This window comes from Grampus griseus (assembly GCF_964374135.1).
Source record: "Grampus griseus genome assembly, chromosome: 14".
Classification (NCBI taxonomy): Eukaryota; Metazoa; Chordata; class Mammalia; order Artiodactyla; family Delphinidae; genus Grampus; species Grampus griseus.
Genome location: NC_139008.1, coordinates 42,324,077 through 42,339,951, shown reverse-complemented (window position 1 = coordinate 42,339,951; position 15,875 = coordinate 42,324,077). Strand labels below are relative to the sequence as shown.

The following is a 15,875-nucleotide window of genomic DNA, read 5'->3' as shown; positions in this document are numbered from 1 at the left end:
TCATTAAGTGGGTGAGTTTCACGTATCATTGAGTTTTATGGCTCCACAGGTGAAGCTGGGTTATTCCCACCTCGTGAGATGGCCTTTGCCAGGAGCTAGGTAATTGGAAAACAACTAACATTTATTTACGTAATGCTGACTACACACTTAGGAGCACTTTGCTTATGTTCATTTTATGGGCCAGGAACCATCGTTGGCCACATTTCTCAGGTGAGGAAATTGAGGCACAAAGTGTTTTAAATAACTCGCCAAGGTCTTGTAGCTTCTGGACTTGAACCCAGGCAGTCTGCTCCAAAGGGTCTGCCTTCAAGCTTTGCTATTGTCTTCCAGCTAGATGTGGGGAAATCATTGTCAGCAGGAGGCTTAGCTGGACAAAAGGCCAGGGGAGGGTAGCTTCTGGTGTGGAATATAGATTATTTTTCAGATATAATGGGAAAATAGTAGAAACAGTTGATTGGCTGTTGGTTGGTGGTAAAGGAGATTGCTTTACAAATCCCAGAATGACCCCCAGCTCTGTAAAGCTGGCTGCTGGTTGCTTCTCTGTGGTCAGTGTGAATGCACTTGCCTGGGTTTTGTGATGCCAGCCAGGCAGTGTGCTAGCGTCGGTGCCAAACACACCCAGACTCATCACCTCAAAGGTGGTCTACAGCCTGGGCTCTGTACCTGGGGACTTCCCCTCCTTCCCGCTTCCTTGCTGGCCCCACGAGGCCACGGGAAGGTTGCTGTGAGGTCATTGTGGGGAGCCGGGCTGCGTCTCCCCTCGTGTCTTACCTGTCCTCTCATCCCCCTGCTCTTCTCCCTCAGGCTCTCCTGCACATCCCATCCCCGAGGGGACGACGTATTTCTCTATATTCCTGACCCAATTTCTGGTTTTGACTTCTTCCGTCTGTTTCTGAGGCCTTTGTGTAGCTCAGGTTTGAGCTGGAGACCCGGACAGGAGTCTCTGACTGGCCTGATACCTTGGGCAGGTTACAGACGATTCTGAACCTGGGGTTTCTTTGTCTTAACCACACCTGCCCCATCCCCCTCACAGGGTTGTGGTGAGGGTCAAATAAAATACAGTCATGAAAGTGTGTCTTTCAAAGCATAAATGTACGGTGTTTTTAATGTTCCCAACCCCCCCAGGTGGCCTTGTCACTCCCTGCTTTGATGCCCTGCCTGAGCTTCAGGCACGCTGCCGTCTCCGTTACTCGCTTGTGTTCCTGTACCCTGGAGGGCCCTGCACTGTATTCTCTTGGAATTTCCCAGCATTTGGCGCAGGGCTATTTGGCAGGGCTCAGGACTCAGTCTTGTTTGAATGAACAGATGAAGAGTGTCTTTCGAAAGGAAGTTTGTGGTCATAGGCTTTTTTTTGTTATTTTCCTGAGCAGTCTTCCTCCTATATATCTTTGGTTCTCGAAGTTACCTTGTTACAAAGTAGACCTGTGATACTCCCTTGTGTTCCCTTCTGCAGGACGCTAACTCCCAGTGCCCGCCTTCTCCAAGATCTATGCTTTGTAAATATTCATCTGATGAGTCTTGTTTTTCAAAAACAAGACAGATCGTGGAAACAGTCTAGGTTTTGAAGTAGAGATAGAAAATATTTGATATTTATTTTTTGTTTGTTCATTTAACAAATGTGTGTCAAGTACCTTTCAGGTACCAAACTCTATTCCTGGGGCTGGAAGTACAGCAGGGAACAAAACAGATGTGATTCCTGCCCATATGTGGCTTCCATTCTAGTGGAGTGCCGGTCGGTGGAGAAGTAAATGAATAAATGAGACAGTCTCCACTAATCTTAAGTGCTGTGGGCAGGGATCACGTGAAGGGGACTCCCAGACCAGTGAGGAGTCCTCACATGGGTAAATAAACTAGTAGTTAGACAGATGTTACACCCTTCGTTCACTGTGTGCTGGGTGACCTGGAGGGCGTCTGCTTGTCTTGTCCTGAGGACTTTAAGCTCCATCCACTGCTAACCCACAAGGAAGACAGTGAATGGCTGAGGAGGAAGGTGGCTGCCGCCTGGACTCTGGCCTCATGAGGGGGTCTCTGTCTGCATGAAGCCCCTCAGCCTTGACGAGGACCCTCTTTGCTCAGGTCGCTGACACTCGAGTATTTCTGAGGGACCGGGGAGGCGAGGGAAGGTAGACTGTTCGTGGCCCATAACCTTTCTGTGCTGTCTTGCCATACCTGTGTACCCATGTCCTCAGCATGGGGATGCTTTGCTCGCTGCGGCCCATTCACAGGCGAGCAGTTGGCCGCCCACCCGCCAGACTCCGTGAAGGAGGAGGTGGGTGATGGAGGCCATGCTTGGGGACACGGGGGCTCCTTAGATTTCTCTGTGGAGGTTGTGTGGGGTCCCAGCTCTGAAGGATGAGAAGGAATGAGCTGGATGAAGATCAGGGAGGGGAACACGTGTGGGAAGCTTGGGAGATGGAAAGAAGCCACGGCGGCCAGAGTGCAGGGCGCAGAGAGAGTGGTGTGGGACGGACTTGGCCTTGAGTGGAGGAAAGCCCACAGGGCCGCCAGGCTATGGTAAAGGGTTTGGATTTTATTGTAAGCAGAACTGGAGGCCGTTGGAAGGTTTTGAGTAAAAGAATGGTCTGATTTGGTTTATTCCATTTTACTGTTGACGGCAGTGTGGAGAGGGGACCGTGGAGGGGAAGTGGGGATGCGGGGACCCTGGGCGGGGATGGGTGGCGGGCAGGGATGGGGTACAGTGCCCGGTGGGTCTGTGGAGGAGCCCACACCCCGGACACGGGCTGGGAAGGAGCTGGGAGGAGCCGGGATGGGGACTAGGTTTCGGCTTGAGCATCGCAGTGGGTGGTTCCTGCGGGAAGAGCAGAAAGTGAGGGTGAGAACGAGAAGCCTTTAGACCCTCACTTGGAACAGGGGCCGCGAGAGCTGGGGCTGCAGAGCGGAATCGGGCGTCCTCAGCAGAGGGTTGACATTTCTCTCCTAATAACCCCAAGGATCTGAAGAAGGTCAGGCCACTTTTTCCCATTGGCATGAGATCTGATGGGTTACAAGCTGTGGTCACTGTCCTGTGATTGTATATTATAGGCTGTTTCTTTTATTTAGTTCGTTCAAGAAAATATTGAGCTAAATGCTATATTCCCTGCAGGGTGCCTGATGATGCAGAGACACACAGGAGGTCTGTGAGGGTGGGGACTGTCTCTAACAGAGGAGACAGACCCTTCCATCAGAACTAAGTCAGGAGCTGCACCAAGAGTGGAGTACAGTGTGACACCGTCTAGGATGGGGAGGAACAGGGCTGTGGGCCCCAGAGCAGAGGCCCTGACCTGGCCTGGGGGGCGGGGGAGGTTTCAGCGGTCCCGGGAGCAGTTGGTGTTGGCATGAACATGAACAAAGCCCTCTCTTGGAAGTGACACATCCCGCAGAAGGCACTTGAGCATTCCTTGGCAGGGTTGTGTAGCTCGTGAGAATGGTGATATTCACATGGGTTAAGGGTCCTGATGTCATTGTTACCTGCTTGGGTGAAGGTAAACTGGTTAGTTGCTAGGAACTTCCACTGCTCTGTGCTCAGTGTTAATTTGTGGCAAGAAACAGAAAGTGAAATTGGCAGTTCCTATGACTTTACCAACACCTTATGTGCATTGTTTCAAAGAACCAGGGCAGATTTTTGCATGAAAGGCGCTGTGTAGTTATCAGAGGGAGACAACTCTAGACTCACCAGCAAGAGTGTTAACTTTATGGAATGTAAGCATAGCAGTGGGTGTGTTCATACATATTCACATTAGGACCTTCCAAAGCTGATACGACTCTGTTATAGATTGAATAGCAACACACTTTATTTTCTTGAGTAATCTTATAGAACTTTAAGGAAGCTGTTTTTAATTTTCCTGAGGTTTCCTAAGGTGTATTCTTCCAAAGAGCTAACACCTTGGTCAGGACACTGCTGTAAACGCACAGACAACCTTGTTTGCTAAGGAACCTGTACAGAGGTGTGTTGACAGTGGGCGACTGACCGGAGCTGCGAGGGATGCTGGCTGTGTTGTCGCTCAGCCCCTGCGGGGGCCAGGGCTGGTGGTGGGAGTGCGGGGAAGCTGTTCTTGGGCTAAGTTCCCTGCACCACCTGCCGATCCACCCGCAGCCCTGGTTTAGCAACACTGGTGCAGCTGGGAGACACACTGCTGGGACGAGGCTAGGAGCACGTGGCGGGTCCGCCGTGTCCACGCAGGGGTGGGGCGGGTCACGTAGAAGCTGGAGGGACGCGGTGGCAAGTGGCCCAGGTGGATGTGGGCAGGTGTCGGGGGAGGGCCTGCTGTCCTCTGGGCGGTGGCACGGGAGCCAGGAGGGAGGGAGGAGATTCTGGGTCATGCCGGGCTCCTGGCAGAGTTGTTTCTCAGCCGTACAGACTCATCCCTCCTTATGGTCTGGGTCAGCAGCCACCTCTTCCATGAACTTTTACTTCCCCACCCCTAACAGGAAGTCATCTTGTCCCTCCCTGGACCCTCACTTACCCCTGGCCTTCTAGCTGCTCGTAGGTGCTGTGCCCCCAGGCTCTGACCTTGAGGTCTGGGATGGGGAGGGGAGGTGCCCCAGGCCACCTCAGAGCTCTCCTTAGGTGGAGAAAGAAGTGGACTGGAATACACTTTGCTTTGTTTTGTCTTATAAGGGGATATGGCTCGTTTTTACATTCCTTCATTTCTGAAAAGATTGTGAACTCTGATAGTTGTGTAAGTTTGTCATAAATGGGAACTTTTTCTTTGCAGATAACGTGGATGCAAGTGATCTTAAGCAGTTTTTTGAGACCAACTATTCTCAGATATATTTCATCTTCTATGAAAATTTTATAACACTGGAAAATAGTTTGAAATTAAAAGGTAAGAATTTCTACAAAATGTTTTTGATATACAAAGTTTTTTGTTTTTTTAAATAAACATTCAGGAAGTTCTGAGAGGTTATGTGTGTCATGTGCCACAAGTTACATGCTTTTTTTTTTTGCGGTACGCGGGCCTCTCACTGCTGTGGCCTCTCCCGTTGTGGAGCACAGGCTCCGGATGCGCAGGCTCAGCGGCCAATGCATAATTTACTCAAAAAGAAAGAAAGAAAAGTAATGTATGCACATCATTAAAAAAATTCAGATTCCACTAAAGGGTTTGGAATGAAAACTGATGTGTCTGTTTGCCCAGATACCCAGTCTTGCTGTGCAGAGGCAACCACTATCAAAGTGTCCTGTATATGTTATTAATATACTGTGTTTATATATGTTTATGGTTATGCCCATACATATTGGGTTGGCTAAAAAGTGCCTTTGGTTTTTTAAGTAAAAATAAAAGACACGTTTTTCATTTTCACCAAGAACTTTATTGAACAAGGTATTCACCCTTTAGTTCCACTACCTTCTGCCATTTTTCAGGCAACTTCATAATTCCATCTTCCCAAAACTTTTTATCTTTTTGAGCAAAGAACTTTTCCAGGTGCCTTTTACGGTCTTCCACGGAATTGAAATTTTTTCCATTAAGAGAATTTTGTAAAAACCGAATAAATGGAAATCCGAAGGTGCAATATCTGGTGAATACGGCGGATGAATCAGAACTTCCCAGCCAAGCTGTAACAGTTTTTGCCTGGTCATCAAAGAAACATGCGGTCTTGCGTTATCCTGATGGAAGATCATATTGACTAACCTTGGATGCTTTTCGTCGAGTGCTGCTTTCATTTGGTCTAATTGGGAGCAGTACTTGTTGGAATTAATTGTTTGGTTTTCCAGAAGGAGCTCGTAATAGAGGACTCCCGATCCTACCATATACACAATATCGCCTTCTTTGGATGAAGACTGGCCTTTGGTGTGGTTGGTGGCGGTTCATTTCACTTTCCCCATGATCTCTTCCATTCCACATTATTGTACAGTATCCACTTTTCATCTCCCATCACAATTTGCTGTTTTCCTTACGTTTAAGTAGGGAATCTCATGCGGAAATACGGTCAAGAAGGTTTTTTTCACATAACTTATGTGGAACCCAAACATCAAAGCGATTGACATAACCAAGCTGGTACAGATGATTTTCAACACTTGATTTGGATATTTTGAGTATGTTGGCTATCTCCCAGGTGGTATAACATTGACTGTTCTCGATTAATGTTTCGATTTGATCTCTGTCGACTTCAGCTGGTCTACCCAACAGTGGAGCGTCGTCCAGCGAGAAATCTCCAGCATGAAACTTTGCAAACCACTTTTCACACATTCGATCAGTCACAGCACCATCTCCATACACTGCACAAATCTTTTTTTTGTGTTTCAGTTGGGTTTTTACCTTTCTTGAAATAATAAAGCATAATATGCTAAAAATGTTGCTTTTTTCTTCCATCTTCAATAATAAAATGGCTACACAAAAATTCACCCATTTTGATGTCTTTTTTTAAATGCATGCTGATGTGACCTGTCACAATACAATCTAGCAAAATTGTTTCGAATGAAGTTTAAGACAATTAAGTGCTATTAGACCACCTTACGGAAAAAACCGAATGAAACTTTTGGCCACCCCAATACTTACATGAAATATTCTTTGAAAACCAAGCCAATAAAGTCACGCTGCACATTCTGCTCTGTATTTATGTGGCAGGATAGAGTAGCCCGGGGAGCCAGACAGGTTTGGGTCCTTGCCCTACCCTTCTAGCTGTTTCTCCTTGGACAAGTTACTTCATCTGTGACTCAGTTTCCTTCTGTCAGCATTAAGTGGGTTGACACGTGTCCTGGGATTCCAGGACAAAGCATGGCACGTGGTCCGTGGTAACTGTTGGCTGTCATTATCATCATCATCTTTCACTTTTATGTAATGTGTTTTGGAAATCCTTGCACGTTAGCACCTGTATATCCACCACAGTTTTAAACAGTTGCAGCACTGCGTTGGGCAGAAGTGCCATTGTTCTGGGTGACTGACTGCTGAGTGACTGAGTCAGGACCACAGAGTTTTAAGGTTGGAAGGGGCTCAGGAGATTGGGTTTTTCAGAGTCATCATTCTAGAGTTGAGAAAACCGTGTCCAGAGAGGTTATATCACTGGCCTGAGGCCACACAGATTGTTTAGTTAACTGTATAGCCGGAATTGCAACCAGGCTTCTTGATGCCATGTTCAGAGCACCTTCCCTGTACCAGTGGCTCTCAGAGCGCCTTGTGGTTTTTAGACTAGCAGCACGGGTATCACCTGGGCACTCGTTAAGCCTCCTGAATCAGAAACTCTGCAGGTGGAAAGTCAGCAATTGGTGTTTTAAGAAGCCCTCCGCTGATACTCATGTGCTCTCAAGTTTGAGAAGCACTGTTCTATTTCATATTTCTCCCATTAAATAAACAACACAGATGATAGGTTGATGGATAGACATTGAAATGTCATCTGTGTTGCTCACCCACAGGCAAGAGCATCTTCTACCTGGGGCCTAGACCATCCATGCTTTAGCATCCTGAAGGGTGCCTTTCGCCCTTGTGGACCCTGGCCTTTTGGACCCTGGCCCTGGCAGCTCTGTCTCCCTCTCCTGTTTAATTCTTCATTTATTCACCCATCCAGGATTTGAAGCTGACGATGAGCAAGGCACTGGGCTAGATTCCTGAGAGGAATCCGGAGATGTATCAGATGCTGAACATGCGTCATAGGTGGTGGTAGTTGCGGATGGGTCAGGGAATAAGCCATAGGCATGGTTCACCGTGGACTAGGTCAGAAAGTAGATGTGTTGTCAGATATAGACACCCCGTCTGTGGCTGCTGATTTCCCGTAGAGTGCATGAGGGAGGTTTGGGGACGAGGTGGCCTTGGGGACGGAGGGTAGAGAATGAGCGACGGCAGGGAGGCCATCTCTGGGGCATGTCTGGGGAAAGCATTTCTTTCTCTCTCGACATCAGATGTATGAAAGAGGTTTATGCTTGCCTCGTGGGGAGCCTGCAATTCCAGGTTAAGGCATCTGAACTTCGTTCTTTGAGTGGTCAGGGCTCTCGAAAACATTGGCTACTAAGACAGTGTCTTATAATGTGGTGAGTGAACCGGAGGGAGGAAGACCAGTTAGGAGGCTGATGTTGTCATCCGTGTGAAGTCTGGGGACGCCTGCTCCAGGGACGTGGCAGTTGAGGGCAGAGAAAGTGTTAGGGGTCTGTGGGTGCACCGACCGATCGTGAGACGTGGATATGGGAAAAGGGATCCCAGAGGGGGAAGCCAGAGATGCTTTCAGGATGTTGAGTCTGGTTCCTCTGCTGCCCTTGCAGCAGAGGGAGCCCTGCAGGGGAGTCAGGTGTGAGGGACGAGAGGGTGAGCCCGGTTTTTGGCAGTCTGTGTCTGCGGTGCCCGGGGCACACCTGGGCTTAGGTGGGCTGTTAAATTATAGAGACTGGAGCTTGGGAGAAGGGAGGTGCAGTCATCCTGTTGCCAAGGGAGAGAGTGTATGCAGAGCGAGAGAGTGGCAGTCAGGGATTTGGGGGAATTCCTTCTTTTATTGGGCAGACAGAGGAAAATAAGGGGGGTAGCCGGGAGGGTGCCAGGAAGCCTGAGAATAGAGGAGTTCAAGGGATGAAAGGTCAGCAGCGCCCGCCAGTGCAGAGAGTTGAGTACCAGCAGGACGGGGAAGGGTGTTGTCATTGAAAGGAATGTTCTGAGCGGCCAGCGGGATCAGAAGGCAGACAGACAGGGATGGAGCAACGGGCAGTGAGACAGTGAGCTGCACGGGAGGTGGTCTTTGCGAAGCTGTGAGGATGAAGCCAGAGGAGCTGCGCAGTCCTGGGAAGGTTTTAGGGGCGCGTTTCCCTGGTCGCAGGCTGAGGAACAGGAGGCAGCAAATGGTGCCCGGTGTGGGGATGGGCTGAGACAGGGTCATATGGAAAGAAGAGGCCGTGGAGAGGAGCGTGTGGACCCCTGGCTGTTCCTGTGAGACTGAGGCGGAGGCCGAGCATGGAGGGGGGCTGGGGGAGGCCACACAGCTGATGCTCAGGCCCTGCAAGGGGCGCTGCTCCAGCCTCTAGTAGGTCAGGTCACATGTGGGCATGTACCCAGCATGCCAACATGTGTTCTTTTTAAATGAATTTCTCAGTTTTTTCCCCTGTGATTTATAAATTGGTATAAATCTTGAACTTAAATTTTTTTTCTTGCCAAATGTGGTAGATATTTCAAATATGAAATTATGTGATTTTTATTTTGCTTCCTAGCTCTGTTCCACTTCACTATTTTTCACAGGTGTGTGGAGGAGACAAATGTGATATTACGTATGATCAATAACAAGGAAAAAAATTAAAATCCATATCTGAAAAACCCCCTACAACCTAGAATCCTGTTTTTAAAAGGCCACCCCCTCCCCCCCTTTGCTCCTTCTATCCTTAGGAACATGTAGCGGTTCAAGACCATCAGTCAGTTTGTGCTGTGTAACAAATTGCACAACAGACCATCCCAACACTGAGCACCTTAAAACAACTACCAGTCATTTAGCTTGTGATTTTCTGGGTCTGTTGGACAGTTCCTCTGGTTTGGGCTGGCTCACGCCTCTGACCAGTTGGTGGCGGGTGGCCTCATTCACATGTGTCCTGGTTAGCAAGCCATGCCCAGGGTGCCTTAGTGCTCCTCCATGTGGCCCCTCTTCCCCAGCTGGCAGGCTCTCTTGGGCTCCTTCACACGGTGGCCTTAGGGCTCCACACTCACAGGTGCGGAAGGCTTTTCAAGCTCACTTCACATTTGTTGTCATCAGGGAGCAGAGCAGGTCACAGGGCCTCTCAGATTCAAGGGCTGGAGAAGTGGACCCCTCTTGTTGTGGGGGAAGCTGCTCCACTGTTGATTAAAACTTAGAAAGCCTGGAAGCTGTGTGTCACCAGCTAGCAAGGAGCAGCTCTGCTGAACGTGGCCCTGGGCAGTCTGGCTCCGCCACGCATCTGCATCCGTAATGCAGGCTGCACAGCACCTCCCGGGATCTTTGACTGAATGTCTGTATGTTGAGGCTTGAATGTTTTAAGATACCTTTTAGCAGAATTTTTAATATCCTAAAATTTGTACATTGTCATGATAACTGATTTTTTTTTTATATATTCCAGGGAATAATAAGTCACAAAGGGAGGAGCTGGACTCTATCCTCTTTCTTTTTGAAGTAAGTTTTTATTAATTCATTTAGCTTTTAAGATTCTTGTCAAAAATATGGTATTTTAGATCTTTAATTTTACTTGAAGAGAAGTAAAAATGATGGACATATATACCCTTCCTTCCTCTTTTACAAACAATGCTGCTAAGAATGTTCTTCTGACTTATTTTCCTTGTGGGAGAATTTTTCCTGTATGGGTACCTAGATGGGAAGTTGTATGCACATTTTAAATATCGATATTGCCAAATTGCTCTTCGAAAAGGTCATATAAACTTACTTATTTTTTAAAATATTTATTTGGCTGCACCCGGTCTTAGTTGCTGCACGCAGGATCTTCATTGCCACGTGTGGGATCTTAGTTGCGGCATGTGTGTGGGATCTAGTTCCCTGACCAGGGATCGAACCCAGGCCCCCTGCATTGGGAGTGCGGAGTCTCACCCACTGGACCACCAGGGAAGTCCCCATATGCAAGTTCTGAAGCGTGAGGGTAAAGCTTGCGTGCTTGTCCCCCCCCTTGCCCTCCCCCCAGTTTAAGATCCAGAAACGGCAGTTGCCTCTCCCCTGACCCCATCCCTTCTCTGCTCCAAAGGCAGCCATGCCATGCCCTTTGTGCCATTCCCTTTCTTTTCAAAGATGATTTTCCACAAGCATTTGTACCCCTAAACAATGCACCATGGGGTTTTGTTTGGTTTTGAGTGTCATAAACATGGTCTCATCTGGTGCACAGTCAACGTTATTTCTAACCTTTATCTGTGTGTTTGAATCTAGTGCTGGTTCGTTCATTCCATTCCCACTGCCGGGTCAGGTGGATGTATGATTTAATTCCAGCATCTCGCCTGTAGATGGTTTTGGTTTTCTTGGTAGGTAGGCAGATGGTCTGGGAATAAAGGTGACTCTGGTCTCCTTGTCTTCCTCCACTGGCTCGGCCCTGCAGTGCGCTGGTAAATGGGAATGATAAAGGTGGTCTTCCTGTTTCTGATTTAAAGAGAGTTTTGTTAATGTTTCATCATTACGAATAATGTTTTCTGTAAAGTTTTGGTAGATATTCTTTATCATAATAAGGAAGATTGTTTCTATTCCTAGGTTGGTAAGATTTATAAAAAATCATAGATGAGTTTTGAAGTTTTCAAAAGTTTTTTTCTGCATTGATTAAGACGATTCTTCATGAATATTAATGTGGTGAATTCCAGTTCTGAGTTTTGGGAAGGCTAGTATTATGTTTGCATTTTTGGATGTATGTTCACAACTGAGGTTGGTCTGGATTTCCTTTCCTCATACTGTTTTGAATGATTCTGTTACAAAGGTTACAGGACCTGTTGTCAAGTGTCTGTTCTTTTTCTATTATAGAAAATAGTTTGTATAAGATTGGACTCATCTGCTCCTGGAAATTTTTTTAGTCTTCCCTGTAAAAACCATCTGAAACTGGTGCTTCTTTGGTTATGCTTTTTTTTAGTGGGAGGACTTTAACTACTCCTTCCATTTCTTTAATAGTTTTTGGATTACTGTATGATGATTCAGGTTTAATATTTCTTCTTGATTCTGGTTTGGTAAATTATATATTTTTCTAAGAATTCAAGGAATATGGTCTTATCACCAGTTTTAGAACTTATGGGCACGGTCCTTCTTTTAAGAGCCATACATAATCCCTTCAATTTTATCTGCTTTCGATTAATCTTTGCTGTCTCCACACTGTTGCTATTTCTTATTACTAGAAGTAGTAGTAGTAATAAAAGCATTTATGTTACACTTTACAGGTATGATTTTACTATCTTTCAGTTGCCGTCGCAGCAGTTTTAAGCTCTGTTCTCAGTCTAATTGCTGTTCCTTTAAACGCCTTTTCTCTCTGGCTTAACAATCTTGTCTTAATTTACCCTTTGGTTCTGCAGTCTCACCACGAAATGTCTAGTTGAAAATTTCTTGCTTTGTATCTGTGTGCTTCCTATATTTCTGGATTCAAATCTTTTATAATGTCTGTAAAATTCTCTGCTGCTTTCTTCTCAAATATTGACTCTTTCCTTTTCTTTCTGGCCGTACTTTCTAGGATTCCCATGCAAACTTCTTGGTCTGTCCTCCGCATCCCTCAGGCTCACCTCTGTCCTCCCCACCCTGTCTCCTGGCCTTGTGCTCTGCCAGGCGGCCTCGGCTGTCTCTCCCCAGGGCACTTTCTCCATTTGGGTCTAATCTGCTTCACTGTGCTATTGAGCTTTTAATTTCTATGTTTTAACTTCTTTTGGTTTGATATTCATATGTGGCTGGTTGCTTTTGATGGTCTCTTGATCCTTGTTCATTTTTAGACATCTTTTATTTTCTGAAACATTTATAATGGAAGAGTTCGTGCTCTGTATCTGATCATTCTTCTATCTGAAGTATGTCTTTGGTTGTCGAAAGCTGTTGGTTATTTCTGCCATCTCTCACGATGGCTTCTTTTCTTGTATGTTTTGTGATATGATTTTGAGATCAGATTTCATTGGATGCAGATTTACTCTGCTTGAATCCTGTTTTTCCAGAGGGTTTGTCTTTGCTTTTGCAGGGGGTCTGGGAGTGCTCTCGTTTGGGATCACTTTGGCTCCACTTGAGGGTCCTGGTTCATTACTGGCATCCCTGGTTCAGTTCCTCACACCCACCTTGGGATGGGCACAGGTGTCTGGAGTGCGCAGATGTCCATAAGTCCTCCTGTGTACTTGGTGTTCCCTCCCCTCCTGCTTCCTCTCACACTGCTTTTTAAGTCCCTTGCTAGTTTCCCTGTGTCCTCCGAAGCCCAATAACAGTTACCTTTGCTGTCACTGTCCTGCAACAGGAAAGCCCATCAGAGCCTGTGGTCCTGTACCCACACAGAGGGGGTTTCAACACCTTCTCCTCGTGTCCAGAAAGTCTAGATTAAGGAGGGTGTTACTCCCCATACATTACCATCTACAGGGGATGTGTTGCCTATGTAAGAGAACAAATATATATTACTCAAAGCTTCATAAAACCTTCATTTGGCACAGTAAATATGAATGAAAAATGAACTTGCATTGCTTTTGTTTTTGTTTATGTTCTCTCTCTGTCTCTCGCTTCAGAAGGTAGGTTGTAATTTGTATGGTTCGTTCTGAGAATTAAGTAACTTCATCGCTACCTTCTACAAGTTAGTGCCACGTAAAGAGATGGTTTATGAGGATTTGAAGGTAACTACTTATCAAGGTGTAAATAATTGGGAAAGGCTTCCTTTAGAAGAAGTGGTATTATTAAGACATGTTAAATCACAGAAGGGATACCATGTAAAGACTGTCTATAAATAAGAAATGGATTGAAAGAAAGCGCAGAGGTAAGGGAGTTAAGAAGGCAGGAAAGAGGAGTCTTAGGAGAGCTGCTGCCTGCTTTGTGAGTCAGGGCTGGTTGGAAGGGAACCTTTGAGAAAGGAAGCAGTCATTTGTTCAATGTAGTGAGCTACCGAAGACATCACACTGCTTGGATGAAGCAAGTGGCGACAGTCAAGGCTGCCAGCCCAGGCCGAGTCTCCTTCAGGCAGCGGGTGGACCTTCCCATCCTTATGTTGGGTGGCAGCACTGTACCCCTCAGAAGCTGACCTCCAGCTACCGTTGCCTGTGGCTTCAAATCTCTGTACCACTTGGAGTTTCTCTTGTTGCTGGTTCATGGAGATGTGTGTCACGTCTAATTGAGGTTACGGCTCCTTAATTTTACTCTTCTTTTAAAAAGATATTTCATCTGTCATTGCCATATGTTTCAGATGGGCCTGCAGGATGATGGTGTGGGACCCCATCAAATGAATCAACGTTGCTGACTTGACCAGAATATAAATATTTTACTCAGGCCATCCTGTTTAATCCTTTCCCTCGGAAATAGGTTCAGTCTTTCCAGTTTTTATCAATGGAAGGTTGGGGGCTTGGTTGTGTCAGGTGACTTGCCCAAGATTGCACATCTGTCCAGTGGTAGATAGAGATTTAACCTCTGGTCTCACTCTAGAACCCATTCCTTAACTCAGCGCCAGGCTGCTCACCACTTAGAAGTCTCGATATTCAAGCTGTATTCCATGGGCCACCTATACCAACACATGCCTATTCTTGTACAGGTCATTCATTCATTAGACACATTTATTGGGTACCTACTGTGTGTCAGGCACACTTCTAGGTGTTGGAGGTATGGCAGTGGGCAGTGGGATGGATGGAACGCCCTGCTCTCATGGAGCACGTCCTAACGTTTCATGGTAAACTGAAGAGTCCAGTGGTGAGAATGGATATGTCAGTGCTCCAGTAACCACCTTATGAGTCAGAAAATTCTGAAAGGCCCTTTTCAGAAATGACACTTAGATGGTGGCCCTTGAGGTGGCTGCCTACATAGGGGAAAAGGAGGGTTGGTGTAACAGTGTAAGGCACCTGGTGAATGGGTTTCAAGATCAAATAATTCACTTGACTTTGAGCAGCGTCTGCATTCAGCAGTTGAGAGCTGTTCATGGTTCCTGGGATTTGTTTTAATCAGGTATGGTAAGACACACAGACCTGAAAATGATTGGCATGAAGGAAGACGTTATTACAGTGCATCCAGTGCCTTAGAAGCAGGAGGCATGGCGCGTCAGGTAGGGCCATAAAGAGAAGCTCCAAGGTGAAAAGAGCAGGCAGAGAGGGAATCCAGGGCTCTAGTGGAATCTCTGTCTGAGAGGTGGTTTCTGCAGGAAGGAATGGGCCAGGCGAGGTCGCCAGCAGGCTGAGCAGGTTAGGATTGGATAGTGTGAATAATTGCTGCGGCCCCCAGCTTTCAGTACCTGGTCGCCAGGCGATGCGGGCAGGGGATAGTGTCCCAGAGTGTGAGATCCCATTAAAGGAGGTGGCTGAGGTGTGGATTTGGGCTTGGCTGCTTTGCATATCAAAGGTGTGCTGGCAGGTACTCCCAGGAATTCACTAACCTGGGAGGGCAGCTCCTGCCAGGGCAGCGGGACCCCAGGTGTCAGAGCATCGACAAAGTGAGAGAGTGGCATGGACATATACACACTACCAAACGTAAAATAGATAGCTACTGGGAAGCAGCCGCATAGCACAGGGAGGTCAGCTCGGTGCTTTGTGTCCACCTAGAGGGGTGGGATAGGGAGGGTGGGAGGGAGGGAGACGCAAGAGGGAGGAGATATGGGGATATATGTATATGTATACGTATAACTGATTCAATTTGTTATAAAGCAGAAACTAACACACCATTGTAAAGCAATTATACTCCAATAAAGATGTTAAAAAAAAAAGAATACAGAAAACAAGAAGATACAGTTCTTAGATGGTGTTTCAGGCCGTCTGCCATGCTGTATGTCATCCCCCCTTTGGTAGAGAAATCGGGGAGTTTGGATAGAGTTTGATAGCAGGGCATTTCCCCAGCCTCCCAGTCCCCAATTAAAATGTACATCAGCAGAAGAGATTTCATATTAAAACTTACACATATCCTGGCCTCAGAATGCTACTTATTCATCTGTTTTTCAAATATCACAGAGTTAGAAATCACAGATACACGGACATTTAATATCTAGATCCCTTGTTTTTGAATTTATCTAAATTAGCCCACCAGATTAAATAAACCCTGTTTTTTTCCCTTCCTAGAGGCTGAACGGGTTCTTGTTATCCTGTGAAGTGTGGCGGGAGCTGGTCTCGCACTCGGAGTCCCTGGGGCTCCCTGTTTGGCTGTTGGGGTCACTCTATGAGAGCACTGTCACCCGCACTTGGCTTGTTGCCCCCTGGCCTCTTTGCGCACAGTTTCACTCCTACCTCTTGGTGTATGCAGCTCTCTTTTCAGGGCCTGCCCTTTGCTCTCCTGCTCTTCCGGCCCAGTCTTTCAGGCTGTGTTCAGACCCCTCGTTT

General features: G+C 46.8%; 1 protein-coding gene across 2 annotated transcripts in view; it reads left to right on the top strand.

Moving 5' to 3' along the window:
* Nucleotides 1–15,875, top strand: part of RALGAPA2 (Ral GTPase activating protein catalytic subunit alpha 2) — a 281,459-nt gene that overhangs the window by 17,764 nt on the left and 247,820 nt on the right. For both annotated transcript variants that reach the window (XM_082670096.1, XM_082670095.1), the window contains exons 2-3: nucleotides 4,716–4,826; nucleotides 9,998–10,050. In XM_082670096.1, the coding sequence (XP_082526222.1) occupies nucleotides 4,716–4,826; nucleotides 9,998–10,050 (164 nt within the window). The remainder of the gene's footprint in view (nucleotides 1–4,715; nucleotides 4,827–9,997; nucleotides 10,051–15,875) is intronic.